This window comes from Nuphar pumila, chromosome 3, assembly GCF_984573655.1.
Source record: "Nuphar pumila chromosome 3, dmNupPumi1.hap1.1, whole genome shotgun sequence".
Classification (NCBI taxonomy): Eukaryota; Viridiplantae; Streptophyta; class Magnoliopsida; order Nymphaeales; family Nymphaeaceae; genus Nuphar; species Nuphar pumila.
In genome coordinates this window covers 90,523,582-90,543,923 of record NC_143251.1, presented here as the reverse complement: position 1 = coordinate 90,543,923, position 20,342 = coordinate 90,523,582, and the positions used below count along the sequence as shown (strand labels likewise).

Genomic DNA, 20,342 nt, shown 5'->3' with positions numbered 1-20,342 from the left:
TTTCAGTCGGAAGACCGCAGCCAAGGTCCTCCAATTTGGATTTTGGTGGCCTACACTGCATAGAGACTTGCATGAGTTTTGCAAGCGATGCTTGCGGTGCCAGTAGACCAAGAACATCTCCAAGAGAAACACGATGCCCCTGCTCCCTATCTTGATTGTTGAGATTTTTTATGTTTGGGGAATTGATTTTATGGGTCCCTTCCCACCATCATTTGAAAATGTTTACATTTTGGTAGCAATTGACTATGTATCCAAATGGATCGAGGTCGTAGCCACCTGGACCAACAATCATAAAGAGGTGCTTAAATTCATTAAGCACAATATCTTTAGCAGGTTCGGAGTTCCGAGAGCAGTAATTAGTGATGGGGTAAGCATTTTAAGAATATACAAGTAGCTTCTATACTTAGGAAGTACTCAGTGCAGCATCGAATTGCTACACCTTACCATCCGCAAACCAGTGGCTAGGTCGAGGTCTCTAACAGGGAGATCAAGCGAATTTTGGAAAACACAGTCAGACCAAACCACAAGGATTGATCTCAACGCTTAGATGACGCGTTATGGGTGTACAGGACTGCATTCAAGACCCCAATTGGCATGTCCCCCTACTGATTGGTATTCGGGAAGCCATGCCAACTTCTGATTGAGTTAGAATAGAGGGCCTATTGGGCTATAAAGAAATTCAATTTCGACATGGCCCAAGTAAGCAAATAACGCAATCTTCAATTGAGCAAGCTCAAGGAGTTGCGTAATGATGCGTACGAGAGTGCCAAAATTTATAAAGCTCGAACCAAGAACTTTCATGACAATTATATCTTGAGGAAGCAGTTCGAGCCTGGAAAGAAAGTTAGGCTATTTAATTCGTGACTCCAACTTTTCTCAGGGAAGCTTAAGTCAAGATGGGATGGCTCGTTTGTAGTTCAGGAGGTATTTTTGCACGACGCAGTCGATGTCCTGGACCCTAGAACGGGCAAGAGATTCAAGGTCAATGGGCAGAGGCTGAAGCTCTATATTTCAGATGTCACAGTGAACCAGGAAATCGAGGTTATTGACCTCGTTGACATATAGAGTAACGTGCATTTGTATATTATGTTAGGATTAGGGTGCATATTTGGTAGCCAAGTAGTTCTTGCTGCATATTTCTTTTTTTTTGTTCTATGAGCATGAATGACAGATCATGTATATATTTCACTTCCTGGTTAGTATTTATGAGTACAGGTGACAGGACAACTTAGAGCCTCTCGAGAAGCAACTACATAGTCAGCTCGACAGGAAATCATGCATCTGTGTGTGTGGTGTGTTGTGTGGTGTGTACGGATGAGGCATAAATTAGCGCATGTGGGGTTTCATCGTATACATCAGGTGGTACCTATCCTTTCTCTCGTGTTTATTTTATTTCCTTAGTGTGCATTCATTCAGTTTGCATATAAGCATGGGGGAGTGACACTGAGGACAGTGTCATTCAAGCATGAGGGAGGGCATAGCGTGCATACCCAAAAAAAATTTGGTCCATGTATTTGTTTTTGATAAAAACTCATAAAATTAAGCTTTTGAGAAACAAATTTAGCATATATAAATGTTTTTACATAATTTAACATTTTAGATACTTTTAAGCTCCATGTAAAAAATTTTTGATGAAACTAATCTAGAAAGAGTAATTATTTATGGGGATTTCAAAGAAAAGATTGTATATGAATGTTAGAGTCTATTTTGAATCACAAGTATGAATATGCACAGTCTTGCTTTTTTTATTGAAAAACTAAGCAAATAAAAAATATAAAAAAATAAGAGCTTAAAAGAAAAAGAGCATATGTTTAATTTGTTTGATGTCTTGGTTGTTCCCCAGCAACTGAGTTGAAACACGAGCTGAAGTGCTTCCCGTGTTGAAAAGGACAACTAAGGATATCACTTCCTTATATAGTTGACATTTGTGGCCTATTTGGTTCGAGTAAGTAGAGCCTGAGGGGTGTTCTACACTTTGTGCCCTAAAGCCATCTAGTTTGAGAGCCACCGGCCTGAAAGCCTGTTACATGGACTTAGTACAGAGCCTAAGAGATGTAGACATTGCACATGACAGGATAACTATAAAAAGTCTAAGGTCCAATGACTCGAGCAATTAAGTCTGAGGGATACTCTTTATCTGGTGCCTTAAGGTCGTCTGGCCTGGAGTCACCGGCTCAAGGCTCGCTACATGGGTCACGAAAACCTAAACATTGAAATAGTGCTCAATTGAAAAAACAAAAGGAAAAGTGTAAAAATTTGAAAAAAAGAAAAGAAAAATAACAAGAGTTTAATGAAAATTTTATTGATTACAAATAATTGAGAAAAAATTGTGCAAAAACATACAAGTGATGATAAATGGACAATAGCATGATCATACATGATTTTCTGAGAAAAAAACATAGATAATTACAAATTTTAGAAAGTCAAAGAAAAAGTTTTCTACCGTGGAGGCATGTTAAGCTCTAAATATGTTATGAGAATGTAATTGCATGAAATATTTGTTTAAATTAATTTTTTAATTGCCTAATGCCTTTTGAAGAATTCTTACATATGCATAATAGAGATGTTTGTGAGTAGCATCCCTGCAAACCCTCATGAGACCTCACTCGTCCACTGTGGTAATCCATGAGTTTAAAAGACTTGTTGCATATGCTAAATGCAATCGTGATTCCTACGAAAGTGAGTTAGGCTATTAATTTGCATGCTTTGTTCTGCTTTCGCTTAGTTTAGGAATAAAGTTTGCTCGAGGACTAGCAAACGATAAGCATAGGAGAATTTAATCATGCATATTTTATTCATATTTTTATGCATGATCTTGCGCATATTCAAGGTTTAAAAGCCCGTGTTTAGTCGATTTTGATGTGTTGTCGTGCAAGAGAGCTTTGTGTTGAATTCCATCGAATTTGGGGTGAAAATGAACAAATGGAAGACTTTTGGATCAAGCCCAATAAACAAAACAGATCGGGTAAAATTTTAAAACTCCAAATTTGATACACTTGTGTTTTAGAAATATCTTATCTTTTAACATGTTTTTATAAATAATATTTTTAAATTGAGGCATTTTGAAAATCATTGAGATTAGGAGCTTTTTTTAGAAATTTTCTTAAAACCCCTTCTAACCCTAAGCCCTTAATATAAAAAGGGATTTTAAAAGAGAGGGGGTGTCTTTCCCTCCTTGGAATTCTCTCTCTCTCTCTCTCTCTCTCTCTCTCTCTCTCTCTCTCTCTCTCTCTATATATATATATATATATATATATATATATATATATATATATATATCGTGTTGTCCTCTTTCTTCTTCATCTTCCTTCTCCTCTCTTGGATTGAAGCTCATCTCCGGAGGTACGTGACACATTTTAGAGAAGAGGGAAGGCCAGTCTTTCTCTTTCCAGCCCGTCGGAGGCGAACCCAAGGTGAGTCGCTTCTCCCCCTTTTCTTTATATTTTTATTTGTTGTAATTTGCTGCATATAGATTAGTTTTCTTTAATTTATGCACGCATTTGTTTGTCTTTTTTTTTTTGTTAGTTTGCTGCATAGGTTAGTTTTTCTGATTAGATTATTTCCATATTATAGTTTAGTTTTTTTTACTTGTTTAAACAGAAAATAACAAAAAAAGGGTTGTTCTTTTTATATCAGATCTGACGACTAAATCAGATCAGATCGATCGACCAGATCTGTGACACAGATCTGCCAACCAGATCAGGCCAGCAGGTTTGCCATCGATCAGCAAAACCAATCTGCCAGCCCAGATCTTCTACACAGATCTGCCGACCAGATCTGTCAGCAGACCAGGCCAGCCGACGTCCAGCCTAATCAGGCTGCCGATCTGCAGCTTGATCAGTTGACTGATCTGCCGGCCTGATGGACAACAGATTTGTCAGCCCGATCGCCCATTCTGAGTTGCCGACTGATCTGCAGATCATCCTTTCGCAGGGCAACGGTTGAACCTGATTTGTGTGCTTACAATTTTTTTTTTGTTAGTTAATGATAGATTAGTAATTTATTACTTTTTCGGTATTAGATTAGCATAATAGCTCACGGTTTTAATGCATATTGAGTTACAAATAAAAAAAATCTGGTTTTGAAAATCGCGATTTGGCAAACCGTGCAAAATAATTTCTTTTTTAGTTTAGACCTTTTCTTTCCTTAGATTTAAATACATATAGATTTTTGTTTTTAGATTCAATTCAATTATTAGTTTATTGCAACTAACAGTACCTATAATAAGTAGTCTAGTTGCTTTTGTTCTTGTGTGGCTTTGAGTTTTGCATGTGGGCGTGAGCTTCTTGATTTCTATTGAAACGCAGCAGTGATAAGCATACCAGGGTCGTACACGCACGGATAACAGGAGCTAGATTGCAAGCAAACGAGGACATGCGATTTTCATTTTCTTATTTTTTATTTTTTTTAGCGCATTAGACCATTTAATTAATCTGGGTTGTAATAATTTTATTTTTGCTCTGACACTTGTAATAGGTTTAATTGCGCTTTGTTTACTTTTAAAGCAATAAAGATTGTTTTGTTTGGGAGGTTTTAACTCATTCCCTGAGTTCGACCCGGACTTCACCACTAGTGTGAACCGGTTATTTATAATTTGATGCACGGTTTAACTATTTTTATTGAAAATACTTTTAAAAAAAAGTTACATCAACCCGGGTACGTCTCCCTTCTCTCTCTCTCAATCTCTCTCCCCTCGTCTAAGTCACACGGACTCGACTAAAAGGTCGACGTACCCATGTCGACATGCCCCGACACTGGTGCGGCTTCGAACACGTGGCGGACACGGTCAACTAAGTGTCGAACTCGGTCAACGCACAAGGGCCGAGTCTGCCCAAATTTTTGACTCGGTCAACTTTGACCGAGTCTATTTTTGTCCATTTCTGAAAATTAATTTGGACTCGGGTCAGGTTCGGATCCGAACCCGACCCAAATCCAAGATAGTATCGAGGTCCGCTCTCGAATTCTTTTTAAAGAAGTGATGGTTAGGGTCCTCTCCCATCCAAGGCAGGCCACCGCAGTCGGCGACCCTCTGCCACCGCCCCTCGACCCTCCCTTTTCTCTCCTGTTTCCTTGCGCCAGCAACCCCGACGCTCCTTTCTCCCACCCGCTCGTCGTATTTCGACAGCCGACGCCAACACCCCCCGTGCGCCATCTCCCAACGTCGACGACATCCCTTTTTCTAGCCACCTCTAAGGTAATATCTCTCTCCCTCTCGTTGTCATCTTCTTCTTCTTGTTTGCGCAGAGGAGGGGTCGAGCCCCTCCCTGCCATCCCGTTTTTGTAGGGGAGGGGCCGAGCCCCTCCCCGGTGCCCCATTTTCGCAGGGAAGGGGTTGAGCCCCTCTCTGCTGCCCTGTTTCCATAGGGGAGGGGCCGAGCCCTTTCCAGCTTCCCTGTTCCTTCTGTACAGGGGAGGGGCCCTCCCCCCTCGGCGGCTCTTCCCCTCCCCTCTTCGTCCTCTCCTTCATTGCCGGCAGGCAGGGCCTATCGACCCTCCTTATTGTAGGACAAGCAGGGGCTCGATCCCCCCCCCTCCCCGGTGCCCCATTTTCGCAGGGAAGGGGCTGAGCCCCTCTCTGCTGCCCTGTTTCCATAGGGGAGGGGCCGATCCCTTTCCAGCTTCCCTGTTCCTTCTGTACAGGGGAGGGGCCCTCCCCCCTCTGCGGCTCTTCCCCTCCCCTCTTCGTCCTCTCCTTCATTGCCGGCAGGCAGGGCCTGTCGACCCTCCTTATTGTAGGACAAGCAGGGGCTCGACCCCCCCTTTCCTACACCCTTTGCTCGCAGGAAGGGCTTGGCCCATCCCTGCGCCTCTTATTCCGCAGAGGAGGGGCTCGACCCCCCTCGTGTTAGTTTGCTCCGACAGGCGAGGCGGGCCCGGCCTGTCAGCCGAGCCCCTCTTTCCCCCGCCTTCTTCTGTGTCGGAAGGCAGGGCCTGTCGGTCCTCCCGTTCGGGCTGGCAGGGGCGAAGCCCCTGCCCCCTTGAACCTATTCGACAAGGGGCTCCACCTCCCTTTGTTGATCGTTTGCCCAGCATGGCAGGGGTGATACCCTTGCCACACGTGGGTCTTCGGTAGGGGTGATGAACAAGAAGAGCTTTTGAAGAAAAGAAAGATGGAAGGCAATAACACAATACAAGGGTCATTCAAAAACATAGCAAAAGCAGAAATTGATAAAAAGATTGGTCGATTTTTTTACGCAAGTTCAATTCCTTTTAATGTAGCTAGAAGTCCATACTGGAAAGATATGATTACATCTTTGGCTAATTGTAATTTGAGTAGTTATGTGCCTCGTAGTTCAGAAAAAACTAAGAAGAGTCATTCTTGCAGAAGAAAAAAATAGAATTGAAGACTTGTTAGAGACCAAAAAATTTGCATGGAAACGACATGAAGTGTCTATTGTTTTTTATGGGTGGACTGATATACAAAGGCGATCACTGATAAAATTCATTGCTTACTCACTTAATGGGTCAATCTTTTTGAAGACTATTGATGCATCTGGGGAGTATAAAGATGTTGAATATTTATAGAGATTATCTGTCGAAATGATAAAAAAAGTGGGTGAAGAAAGTGTTGTGCAAATCATTACTGACAACGCTCCAGTTTGCAGTCATGCAAGAATGAATTTGGCAAGTGAAGATACATATTCACATATTTTTTAGACTCCTTGTGCAGCACACAGTTTAAATTTGGCACTTAAGAGTATATGCAATCCATCAAAAAATGATGCACATGCACGTGAAATGTGTTTATGGATTGAAAAAATAAAGCATGATGTTCGAAATATTAGAAATTTTATTGTAAACCATCATGCCCTTTCTATATTTAATAGGCATTTTGATCTCAAGTTACTGAAAGTTGTTGAAACTCGTTTTGCTTCTCTCATTATTATGACGAAAAGAATTAAGCAACTCAAGAATGCATTGATGATGATGGTGGTTGATCAAGAATGAGATTTTTATCATAATGAAGATGAAGTTAAGGCGCACACTATCAAAAAATGCATCTGTGATGATTTTTGGTGGGATAAAATTACATATTTTGTTGAATTTACAGAGCCTATTTAGGAAATGTTGACAGAGATGTACCCATGATTCATAGAATTTATGAAATGTGGGACAATATGATTGAAAAAGTTCAAAGTATCATTTTCAAACATGAGAAGAAAAATTTTGCACTTGATGATTCAGAATTTTACAATCATGTACATTCAGCTTTAGTGAGAAGATGGGATAAAAGCAATACACCTTTGCATTAAATGGCACACTCTCTCAATCCAAAATATTATGCAAAAAAACGGTTGACAGGTCTTGGTTGTGTTTCTCTAAATGAAGATCCTGAGATATCAAGTAATAAAATGATATATTTGAGAAGACTTTTTAATGAACATCACATGTTTAAGGTTGTAAATAGTGAGTTTGGAAAGTTCTCTATCGGGAGATTTGATTCTTTAGCAGCACTTATGGCAAAGGACGAGGAAGATCACCTTAATTAGTGGGCAACATATGGATCAGAGACACCAAATCTGCAACGTATTGCAATGAAGTTGTTATCCCAACCTACTACATCATCGTGTTGTGAAAGAAATTGGAGTACATATGCTCAAATTCACAACATTAAAAGAAATAAACTCACTAGTAAAAGAGCAGAGGATTTGGTTTATGTTCACTCTAATCTACGATTAATTTATCGTCGCACCAAAGATGAGTAATAGGTACTTTTTTTCTTTTGTATTCAAAGTTCATATTTAAATATTTGTATTCAAAGTTTGAAGTTAGATACTAAGTCATATTTTGATGCAATTGTGGACCATCCAAGTATTGGAATGTAAATCCAAAAGATTTTGACTTGGAGGAAGAACATGATTTGCATACTCTCAACATGGACTACCTCGATTCTGTTCTTCCCTCTAATTCAGACGATGAGGCTGATTTATGATAAGTTTTGTTGTTATCACACTCACAAGCTTCTTTATGTATTATATTTTGGTAAGTTTGTGTTGTTACTTCAATAGAATTAATTTTTTATTTTTGCTTTAAAATTTATAATCTTATTATTGTTATGTATATATATCAGAGTTACCGGAAACGCCTATAGAATAGGGGAAGCGCGCTTCCCCGGGACGCGTTTCGGAAGCGCGAAACGCAGCGCTTCCGAAACGCGAGGGGAAGCGCAGGTTCAATTGAGGAAGCGCGTCCCCCTTTAAAGGGGTACGCGTACCCCTTTAAAGAGGTACGCGTACCCCTTTAAAGGGGGACGCTATTATGGAAAGGTCGAGTTTGCCCTTAATTTTTTTTTTTTACACATGAATTTATATTTTTTACCAAGGTTAAAATGGGTATTTTATAAAACCCGTGAAAAAATAAAATCAAAAGGGGCTTAGGGTTTTGTTTTTTCACGCGTTTCGACTCCTCTCTCTCTCTCTCTCTCTCTCTCTCTCTCTCTCTCTCTCTCTCTCTCGAGTTTTCGGCGAGCTCCGAGTTCCGGCGACCTCAAAAAATTCTGGTGGCCTCCACCGACTTCCGAAGATGAAGATGTTCACCTTCAGGTACGCTATCCCCCTCTCTCACGCTCTGTCACTCTCTCTATCTCTCTGTCGTGCGAGCTCCCCTCCACCAGTGGGATCCAATAGGGTAGTTTTGGGGAAAGTGATCAAATTCAAGGGTTTCTTTTTTCTTTCTCGGTGTAGATCTATCGCAGGGTTTTTTTTTTCGGGGTGTATATCTGTCCGTGACTCTCTCATGGCTGCTGGTGGCTGAGGCAAGGGCACCCCCCATGTCTCGCACTTCTTCTTCATGGTGCTGGTGCTGGTGCTGGTGCCGGGTGGAGACAGAGGAACACCCTCTATCTTCCGCCCCCTCTTTTCCTCACAGTGGGCGATAGGGACAGAGGGTGGCCCTATGTCCTCTCCCCTTTCTCCCTTTTTTCAGACGATGTTGACAACCACTGTGGTTTTTGACTCGTCTATTTCTCATAACTATCAAGGGTTTTTTTGTTATTGTAGATCAAGGGTTTGTTTGTAGTTTTTTTAGTTTCTGATTCATTATCGCAGCCGTTTTTTTTATTCATTCTGCATGAAGCAGTGGGTTGTTTTTTATTGTCTCCATGATACTAGTCTATTGATAGCGTAAGCAATGTAATATTAACTTCTTATCTAAACAGATGGTATGCATTCGTCACAAAACTTTTCTGATATAGCTGGATTGTTAATTTGCATTGGCCATTATGTGTTGTAGCTTCTTATTTAACTCTTCAGTTGTTTATGATATGATGGTGATAATGTATGTGGAAGTTCATTTTATACTTCATCAGTTGGCAAAGAAAATCAGTGCACCGGATGGGGTGGAAGTATCATTAGAGATAACATGATATTGTTGATGGTTTTAATGATCTTAACTATTCTACACTGATGAATAATTTTTTTACTAATTGGTGTATAACGGGTATAATATGCAATATTATTGTTTTATTGGAGAGCATTTGAGTGTGTTGTTCCCACATTTTAAAAGTTATTTCTTCAGTCTGATGTACAGTGAGAGGCTGAGAGCTGCTGGAGGATGTGAGCTGGTGCCTGGTACAAATAGTAAATGAACATTATCATGAAGAAGATAACTGTAATGATTTAGAACCTCAGTTCTAAGTCTATTGTCTCAGAGATCAATGTTTGCCAAGGCTGGTAGCACTTTAATGTTCTCCATTTGTGCAAAATTAAGTTGATGGGTACTTGGAGAATTTCCCAATGAGTCGGGTATTGAACTTTAGTGGAGTCCTGAAAGAAAACTGGATTTATATGTTCTTGATCTGATTTAGCAGTTCAATCAAACTATTCTCGCTCTCTATATTCTCAGTTATTTATGTTGCTTGTTTCTTATTAGAACTTGAAGTGCCTGTTTGAGTATTTAGTTTAGTGATAGTCAGATTGCACGTAATTTCCCCCCCTTTTTTAGCTTAGTCTTTTGTTTACATCCCCATGCTTTGTGTTCTTCACTCTCCATTATTTACTGTTAATAATAGCTTTTTTTAAGTGTTTTAGGTTGATTCTGATACTTTTATGATGCAGATATATTTGCATGTTCTTTGCTTCATTAATGACCATCTCAAGCTATGATCACGATAATTCTGATGACGATGACGATTCTTTGTACAATTTGGAGCATGAATCATCTAGTGGTGTTGGGAAGGGCAAGAAGAGGTCTTCTGCTTGTCCATATCAGTTTGAGGACCGAAACGAAAATTGTTTTGATGAGGAAGATGAAGAAGAATATGACTTGGATGACTACTATTCTGAAGATGACCAAGATGATGAACCACCTAGCATGCATAAAACAACAGTGTTATGGAGCCATGTATTGAAACAAAAGAAGAGTGGGCAAGGAAAGCAAGGTGGAACCCAAGTTTTTATGTGCAGGCACTGCAAAAATATTTATCATGGGTCATATACTCGAGTTTTTGCACATCTCATGGGATCTCCAAAGGGACAAAGTGTTGGGATTGCCTTTTGCCCTGAAGTTGCAAAAAATGCAGAATTGGCAAAAAAAATTAAGAGGCAAGTTCGTCGAGTGGAGGTTTCATCAAGTGCATTTGAGTTGAGGAGATCAAGAATTGATACTCCAAAGAAGCCTATTAGTATTACTACATCATCTAGTGGAAGCCGAAAAACAGTTGATATTCGTGATACCTTTAAAAAGGTAGAAAGAGATGATGTAGATCACAAAATTATCAGATTTTTGTGTGCAAATGGCATACCTTTCAATGTGCTTCGATCACCATATTGGGAAGAGATGATATCTGCAGTTAGTAAAGTGCCCGGATATAAACCCCCATCATATGAAAAAGCGCGAACAACGTTGCTTGACAGTGAGAAAGAGTGTGTTCACAGGGAGTTAAATGAATTTCGAGAAAAGTTTGAGGAGTTTGGAGTTTCCATTGTCTCAGACGGTTGGACAAATATCAAGAACAAACACTTGATAAATATACTTGCCTCAAACTGTTTTGGCTCGATGTTCTTATATGCAAGCGATTTTTCTAATGTGCAACAGTCAGCTGCAAACATTGCCGAGTTTTTGAAAACGGGATTTAAACTTGTGGGGCCTTCTAATGTAGTGCAAGTGATTACAGACAATGCAGCAAATTGCAAGTTAGCAGGTGAAGAATTAAAACAAACGTACAAGTATATTTTTTGGTCACCTTGTGTTGTGCACACACTTAATTTGATCTTCAAGGATTTGGCACATGAGTTTCATTGGTTGGAAGAAACATATTTGCAGAGTAAAGAAATTGTGAAGTATATCACAAATCATTCAAAAGCACTAGCAATCTTTAGAAGCAATGAAAAATTAGAATTAATAAAGATTGCAAAAACAAGGTTTGCTTCACATTATACTACTTTGAAACGCTTGCTTGATGTGAGGGAGAGCTTAAGGCTCACAGTAATTTCAGATAGATGGAGTGATTGGAAGCAATCATGCACGGATGAAATTATGAAAAAAAGGGCTGTTACAACAGAAACAACTGTTCTTGATGAAGAATTTTGGGATTCTGTACGTTTAGCATTATTGATTACAAAACCCATCTATAAGATGATTAAATTTTGTGATCAGGAAGGCCCTATAATTGGTGAAGTGTATGAAGGCATGGACAACATGTTGGGGGAAATCAAAGACAATCTAAAAGGACAACCAGATTTATATGAAAAGATTCATAAGATTGTCTCAAATAGATGGGACAGAATGAATGTGCCTCTCCATAGTCTAGCCCACATGCTTACTCCAAAATATTACGAGTCGGAGTATCTCAAAATCCCAGCAGCAGGAGGGGTCAAACGAGTTTCTCCTGGTAAAAAATTAATTCTATCTATTTAATAAAGTTTAAAGTTAAATGATTTAATTATTTTATTATTTCATTTGCATTTCTCTTGTTATAGTTACTAAACATTTTTTTTTGCAGAAAAGGATAATGATATCTTAGACGGTGCAATGCTTGCGCTTGAAGTCATATCTTCTGGAAATGAAGAGTTATCTACACTTTATAGGTCACAACTTGTGGCTTTTGCATCAAGAAGTGGAAGATTTAGCCGAAATGCAGCACGAATAGATGCACTGAATCCTACAATGTCAGTGCTTAATTGGTGGCGTTTTTATGGTGGTGATACACCGGAGTTGAGAGCATTAGCCATTAAGGTTTTATCTCAACCTATTAGCACATCTTCTGCAAAAAGAGTGTGGAGCACCTATAGTTACATTCACAATGTTAAAAGAAATAGGCTCAATGAAGATCGTGCTGATACCTTAGTGTATATTCATTCCAATCTTCGATTGATTGACAGGTATAATTAAACTGTGTTGTACTTTTGTTTTGGTATTTTTTTTCTATTTTTTTATCATTGATTGTTTATTAACATTCATATTTTATATTCTTGTTATAAAAGGTGCAACAATCGCTATAAAGAAGGGCCTAGTCGAAAATGGGATATCAATCCAGAACTTCCTATTGTAGAAGAAAATACGTTGAGATTAGAGGATATGCGATGGAGAGATTTGGATGATAGTGCACAACAATCAAGCACTATTTCCAAATCCAAACATAAAGATGCACAACCAAGAGCTCCATTACCTCCAATAATTATACGTACAAATGAAGTTCAAGAGGATACAAATCAATCCATCAGAGCTAGTAGAACTGCAGATATACAAGAGCGACCATCAGTTCCTCATGGTCGGATTGATCGTTTCTTTAGCCGGAGACCTAGGCAAGGTATGTTGATATTGTGTTTTTTATATTTTAAATTATGGTTTTTGAACATTTTAACTTTTTAACGTATTCATTATAGGAAATGAAGGAAGGAGCAGAAGACATGGTCGTGGAGGACAAGATGCACGTGATGATGCAGAAAGTTCGCGATCTATTGCTGACTTGAAGGGGAAGAGAAAGATGACAGATTAATGAACTCTTGAATTATTATTTTTTTTTTATGATGTAGTTGGAGTTGTCCAACTTAAAAACTTTTATGTTACTTTTTTGTCATGGTCTTATAATATTTTTTTGGTATACTTTTATTTTGAATCTTGCATGATGAAGTGAAGTAGTGGATTATGTTAATTTTAAGGTTAGACTTAGAGTTTAGAACATTGTAGCTTATAATTTACAATTTAGAAATTTATAGCTTCCTATGTCGCTTCCGATTCGCTTCCTATGTCACTTCCGGTTCGCATCCTATGTCGCTTCCGAGACGCTTCCTATGTCGCTTCCGAGACGCTTCCCGGTTCGCTCCTAAGTGGTCCCCCGCTTCCCGCTTCCTAAATTTTTGAAAGTGCCTCGCTTCCCGCTTCCGCTTCCCGTATCGCTTCCCGCTCCCGCTTCCTCGACTGGCAACTCTGATATATATATATATATATATATATATATATATATATATATATATATATATATATATATATATATATATATATATATATATATATATATATATATTTTAAATATATATACATAGTTGTGTCCCCATGTCCAAAATTTTTGAAATTGCTCCACACCCGTGTCGCACCCGTACCCATGTGACATAGCCCCTCGTCTATCTCGCTCTTCTTGGCTAACCCCCGCCCACCTCTCTCTGTGTACCTCTCTCTTTCTCTCAATCTCTTTCCCCTCGTCTCTCTCACTCTTCTCGGCTAAATCCCTGGCCCCCTCTGTCTGCGTACCTCTATCTCTCTCAATCTCTCTCCCCTCACCAATGGTAAATGAGCTGAACGAACCGAACAGGGGTTGTTCGGGCTCAACTCATTAAATAATTTTAATAGCTCGAACTCGGTTCGTATTTGTCACGAGCTTGGCTCGGCTCAGATCAATCACGAACAACCAATGTTTGTGCTCGTCTCATGAGCAGTTTGAATAGCAAAACAAGTCAAGCTTTTGTGCGGCTCGAGCTCGAACTCACATGATCATGAGCGATGATCAGCTCCTAAGATAATACGAGTTTGAGGTGAAATCACAAGTAACTTTCAGTTCGTAGGAGTGCATGAGCTTATCCTAGCAAGTAAGATCATGAATCACGAGTCCTGTGATGGTGAAGAAACAATTTTGTAAGACCCAAACTCTCAAAACCATTTTGTTTGTTTGTTATTAAATAAATTATTAAGTTTTTTAAATCAAAACAATTTCTTTTCAAATATTCATAATGATATTTAGTTTTTTGCTCATCATAGAGTTTTTGACTGAAAAGGAAGAAATATAAAAAAAAAAGTAATTGAAGTTACAAATTTTCTTATAAAATGTGTGATGCAATATATGAAAAAAATCATAATAAAATATTGACCATTAATTGATGAAAATTATGTAAACTTTCTTCTTCTTTGTTATGCGATTTTTTTGGTTCATCTATATTTGACAATTACATGATTTTGTTAATTGTAGATTGTTAATTTGATTTATTGCATGCATGATGATGAATTGATTTGATGATATTATGATAATTATTTTTTTATTTCATTAGTGTTAAAAATTATATATATACCCTCCTGCACCCCCGCACCCAAGTTTTTTTAAAGTGTCGCATTGCCGCACCCGCACCTATGTGACATAGTGAACCAATGATTGTGGCTACGCTGTTGTTGACTTGATACCATATATGATTCATCTACCAATCATAAAGGATAGTCTGAAATAATTATGACATCAATATAATCACCATTACAGCAATTCGGAAAATCATGGTTCCCACATCACATGTGGTGAAGCAGATCATGGTTCATTGGCATTTGTCGGATGAATCAACAATTGTGGCCTTAGTGTGTTGTTAACTTGATATCATGTATAATTTGTGTATTCATTATCAAGGGTTATAAAAAATCATTATGATAAGATCAATATAATTTTAAATGAGAGAAAATGAATAACCTAGTATTGGCATCTACAATTACAAAAATGATGTTGATGTCATCTTCAGTTTGTAACATAGTATGATTGGTAAATATTTATGCATAGGGAATGGGGAAGCGCGCTTCCCCGAAGCGTGAAACATCGCGCTTTTGAAATGTGTTGGGAAGCACAAAAAAAATTGAGAAGCTCGCTTCCCCCTTTTTTCATTTTTTTTGTATTTTTATTTTTATTTTTCTCTTTCTCTTTTTTTGCTTCCCCCTTGCTTCATAGGTCACTTCCGGTTCGCTTCCTAGGTCGCTTCCGGTTCGATTCCTAGTTCAATTCTAAGTTGTCCAGCGCTTCCTGCTTCCTAAAATTTTGAAAGTGCCTCGCTTTCCACTTCCACTTCCACTTCCGCTTCCCGCTCCCGCATCCTCGACTGGCAACTTTGATACAAAGTCTCTCGAGTTTGATATTTATGACATATTCATGTATTCCAGTTGAGTTTTCAGACACAATGATGAATATTTTGTCTTACATATTCATGTAGAGGATCAAAATGTAACTAGAATGAATATTTTGTTCTCTCTTATACACACACATAGCAGACCAAGATGTGAAACTAGTGCAATCAATTGATGCTGATAAAACGAATAAACATATCAATACATCATAAGCAGTGTACTAGAGTATACACAATTATATTATGCATCCTAGTGAAATTATACCTAAGTACACCTTCCTCAGAGGCACTAATGACCTTGTCAATGTTTTGTATTCAGCAGGCCATCCCTAGAGCATGTCTAGAAGCATACATGAAATGTCAAACATGAAAAAATTAAAAAGGAAAGAAACAAAAATAAAAAGGGCATAAAATTGTACCAGAAAATAAGAAAAAGTCCCCAACTATAAGAGACTCATCGACTAGAGATAACAACAATATGGTGTCGAAGCATTTCAGTTATAATCTAGGAGTCAAAGAGGTAGGTAACCTTGCAAACAAACAAACAAACAAACTACATTCCCATTATTCTTCCTTCAAAGTTAGGTAACTAAGATAATAATTATTTGAGTCTATTGATATCCAGTTTTTTGCCAAGCAAAATTGTGTCTTAAAATCAGCATGTAGGCAGTGTGAATTAGCATTAATTACTAAAAAAAGCAACACGGTAAAAAATTGCAAATACTGATCTATGAAAGAACACATATAAAAACCAAAAATAGAGCTTGAACCGTAACAAAAATACACTCTAATTGAAAGACACAACTGGGAAAAAAGAAAACTCAAACACTGAACATAAAGAAATCCAAAAAAATCAGTCAGTCAAGCAAACAACTTCACGCCCCAACTCAGAATTAGATAAACACTAGAAAAAATTGTGAGCTAGGCATGGAAGAAAATTATGCACCTTTGAGGGGAGAACCTCGACAGCGGGCGAAGGAACCGGAAGATCTCTCTCCGAAACCTCCGAAATGGTTTGACTACCTCGGTCGTTCGGGATCAAACCGGGCAAGCATTGAGCGAGAATCGACGGTGCGCGCATTTGTTACCGATCAGGAGACCGCGAAATTCTCCCCAAAATAACAAACAATTCCCAAATCCTCTAAATTCTCAGGTCAAACGGAACCGAAGAAACCCTAATTCCCACCAGAAATCCCAAAGCCCTAATTTTTCCACCATAAACCCCTAGATTTCAGAACCTAAATTCCAGAGGTTCAAAGGTAAAAATACATCGATCTCCGATAAACACAAAGGCATAAACGGAAAACCCTAGATTTCAGAACCTAAATTCCAGAGTGAAACCCTAGATTTCCGGAAGACTGTTTCGCGAATGTAGAGAAAACCAACACCCGAAAATCGGGGGGAATTTGTGACAGAATTAGGGAAAGAGACAAGGACGGAGGAGAGAGAGAGAGAGTGCAGTATAAAAAGAAACCCTAACCCTCTACTTTGGAAGTTTCGAAGAAGCGATTCCATGAGAGAGAGAGAGAGACTGTATTTACTGGATTCGGACACGGATCCGTTTTCTCATAAAGGGACCCGTCCAACTGTTTGGATAACATCTTACCGGATATTGGTCTAAACCCGATTTAGTTGTTGGGTTTTGGTGAGCCCCTCTAGATCCGATCAGACACATGGTCAAGTTCGGTATCCGTTTCTCGATACCCTACAAAATAAGATTATCTACATTCAATGCTAAGTTAGAATTATGGAAAGAGACATTGGAAGCAAGAAGTTTTAAGTTGAGTAAGAGTAAGACAGAATACATGGAATGTTGATTTAGTAAGCAACGAAGTAGTGATGGAAGTGTAGTGAAGCTTGGTGAGCAAGAAATACCGGTGGATGATTCTTTCAAATATTTGGGATCTATCATTGGAGAAATTGATGGAAATGTAAATTATAAGATAAAGGTTGGGTGGATGAAATGGAAGAGTGCAACTGGAGTGTTGTGCGATCGTAGAATGTCATTGCGGTTGAAGGGAAAGTTTTATAGGACAATTATTAGGCCAACTTTACTATATAGTACTGAATGTTGGGCTGCCAAGAGACATTATATTCAAAAAATGAGTGTAGCTGAGATGCGTATGCTGAGATGGATGTGTGAAAATACAATAAAAGATAAGATTCAAAACAAGGAGATATGTAAGAAGGTAGGCATTGCACCCATTGAAAATAAGATGAGAGAGAATTGTTTACGGTGGTTTGGACATATTCGACGAAGGCCTAATGATGCTCCAGTTAGAAGGATGGAGAAATGGAAAAATATATTAGTTAAAAGTGGTCGAGGTAGGCCTAGGAAGACATGGATGGAGGTGATAGGAAAGGATATGAATGCTTTGAACCTCACCGAGGACATGGCATTGTATAGAAATGAATGGAGGAGAAGGATTCATGTGGAAGACCCAAAATGATTTTCTTTGTTGGTTCATATCGCCGACCCCAATTGTTTTGGGATGAAGGCGTAGTAGTTGTTGTATCTGATAAAGGTCCAATGAAGGTATTAAGCTAATCTGGTTTCAAGTAGCGGTGAAAACAGGTTGTTTCTGACCGGATCCTGACAAATCAGAATCCAAATCTGAAATCCAAACAATAGATCCGAATTCAGCTCCATATCTGAATAAGATCCGATGAGGATGGTTGAATCCATATTCGAAAATGCAAGTGATTCTACTGGATCCCAGGAAAATAGAAGAAAACAAAGCCGTTTATATGCAAAAATCGCAACCAGGTGGGATTTTGATTAAGATCAATTTTAGATCCGACATAAAATACTTTAGATCCGACATAAAATACTGCTCTGAATCCAACCCCAACGTGAAAGGAGTCGGATTGAACAGATCCAAATCCGATCAGAATGGAGATTTGGGTTTTACTTAAAGGATTCAAATCGGAATGTAATACGTTTGAACTCAGATCGGATATCTGATCATATCCGATCCATTTTCAGCCCTAGTTTCAGGTAAAGGTCACTTCACCTGAGTTCCAAGTCCAAACCCAAATTCACTTATGCTATGTCTCATTAGATCAGATAAGATTATGCGCATATACAAACGGAATGAGACCCTTATATCCCCACTATCTGAACTGGACTGCTCGATCTTAATTAAAATCCAAAATGGTGTTCTTGTTGGATTGAGATTTGGAGACCTCTTAACTGGAGCAAATCATTTACCTATCCGGATCCAAAACGGGCAGAGTAAGCGGATCCAGGTCAGTTGGAAGTTGAAACCTGTCCAAAGGAGAAGGTGGTCAAAAAGGGAATCTGGAGACTTCGGCGTTTCTACCGAAGGACATTATCGATTTATTCGGGTGAAGCCGCTGGACTTAGGAGAATCACCTTTTCCTACTGTTAATATTACGTTGATGCCACTGGACCTACTAAGAAGGCCTCACCTTCCACCGAATCAGTGTGTTGACCAGATTCCTCTGAAATTTGGACCCGGCGGTCCGAATATTATTTGCTCAGGAACCCGTTCACCAAAAAAGGTTAATGAATGAAAAACATGGACCGTTCTGTTCGTGGATGAGTCTAGGATTCAAAAGGATCCATCAAGCAGGATCTGGTCCGGGTCAGGATTCAGGATCAAGTCCACGTTTCCGTCTAAAATACGTATGTAAATGCTGTGCTTGATGGACCTATTTAATCTCAATATCAATCAGATCAGATGTAGGCTTGAAAATGGGCTGGATCAAGTAAAGATTTAGGTGTGCTTAGTCCCGTACGCAGATCTCAATGGAGTCAATTCCGGGTCCAAATGATACGGCACCTGATCCATTACTTTTCAATGCATATTATAGACTCCGGCTAAGTTGCAAAAAGATCAGGTGCAATATGATCGTGTGCATTGAGCACTTGGGGCCCAAGACCTGATGGATGGCGATCGGGTGCTTAATGCACAATTTTTGTGCAATCATATTGCACCCGATCCTCTCTCGGCTAAGTTGAGAAGGCGACTCATTTTTATAGGTCAAAGTCAGCCCCAGTGTCAGAGCCCAAACCTCTGACCGAACCCCATCTTTCTTTGACCAAATTGGACTCAATGGCTCGGGTTTTGTATCTTGATTGTTTGGTCAATGATTCGCCACAAAAAATGTGGACTCATGCTGAGCTTGACTTTGGCAAGATCTTATCTAGAGTGAACCATAGTGACTTAAAGTTTAAAAATGGGAAAATAACGCTGACGTTTTTCTCGTGAGAAATTCATTGTTTATATTTTTCTTGTGTTTTTTATACATAACACCAACAAGATTAACTAATAAATATATATATATATATATATTAATTAATCAAAAAAAATAAATCTGAGATCAACAACAGCTCGGGACCACTAGGGGCATTTTTTCCCGAAGGAAGGGCCCACTAGGGACATTGTAACGCCCTGTGAAAAATTAGAATTTCTTAAAATGCAAATCAAAATGACAACATTTCATGTTTTAAGGACATGAGAAAATAAAAATGCAAGTTACGATTGTGATTCTCAGTTGGGAATGCTTCTCATGCTTTTTACAAACATGAAAAAATGCAAGGTATATTTATTATCGTCACTTGAGGATGCTCCAACATTGAAATTTAAGGAAGTCGGTCACAAGACTGTGACATCAAGCTTGAACTTTCTCAAACGTGATGACTCATCCCTTATGTACGTGACCAAAGCAAACGTGCACGGCAAGTCATCAGTTTGAAAACAAGGCCAAGGGGCAACTTTGATAACTTACAGGCTCCCAGCTGTTTCATTCTCCCAAACTTGTTAGGCTTCATGAGTCTTGACCAAACTTTTGTCAAATAAATTATGTCTTTGAAAAAGGGTTTGCCAACTAATTCAAGGATAATTGTTGTTTAATTTAAGAAATTGAACTCTCCTTCTAGAATCAAACATTGACCCATATTTCTTAGTCAAAGAGGAAATGAACACCAAATTGCTTGAAAAGACAAATATGGGGTCATGACTTCTTGGCCAAAAAGGAAAAGAGAAAATTGAAATCTTGCATCATCAA

At 38.8% G+C, this 20,342-nt stretch overlaps 2 protein-coding genes across 2 annotated transcripts in view; one reads left to right on the top strand and one right to left on the bottom strand.

The window, feature by feature from the left end:
* Positions 1-16,739, bottom strand: part of LOC149843122 (uncharacterized) — a 28,343-nt gene extending 11,604 nt beyond the window's left edge. Inside the window, exon 1 of the mRNA XM_090001709.1 lies at positions 16,255-16,739. Within this exon, the coding sequence (XP_089857835.1) occupies positions 16,255-16,389 (135 nt within the window). The 5' untranslated portion in view covers positions 16,390-16,739. The remainder of the gene's footprint in view (positions 1-16,254) is intronic.
* On the top strand, positions 9,919-13,087 carry LOC149843123 (uncharacterized). Its single transcript, XM_090001708.1, has 4 exons — positions 9,919-11,830; positions 11,942-12,320; positions 12,423-12,748; positions 12,825-13,087. Exons 1-4 carry the CDS (start codon positions 10,066-10,068, stop codon positions 12,935-12,937), a joined length of 2,583 nt encoding a protein of 860 aa, XP_089857834.1. The 5' UTR covers positions 9,919-10,065; the 3' UTR covers positions 12,938-13,087.
* Positions 16,740-20,342: the final 3,603 nt, after the last annotated feature.

What these genes read in the sequence shown, in the direction of transcription:
- LOC149843123 (XM_090001708.1), top strand. Translation starts at nt 10,066, where the DNA reads ATGTTCTTTGCTTCATTAATGACCATCTCAAGCTATGATCACGATAAT. An exon ending in GGTCAAACGAGTTTCTCCTG is followed by an intron (nt 11,831 to 11,941) that starts GTAAAAAATTAA and finishes TTTTTTTTGCAG; the next exon opens with AAAAGGATAATGATATCTTA. An exon ending in AATCTTCGATTGATTGACAG is followed by an intron (nt 12,321 to 12,422) that starts GTATAATTAAAC and finishes TTGTTATAAAAG; the next exon opens with GTGCAACAATCGCTATAAAG.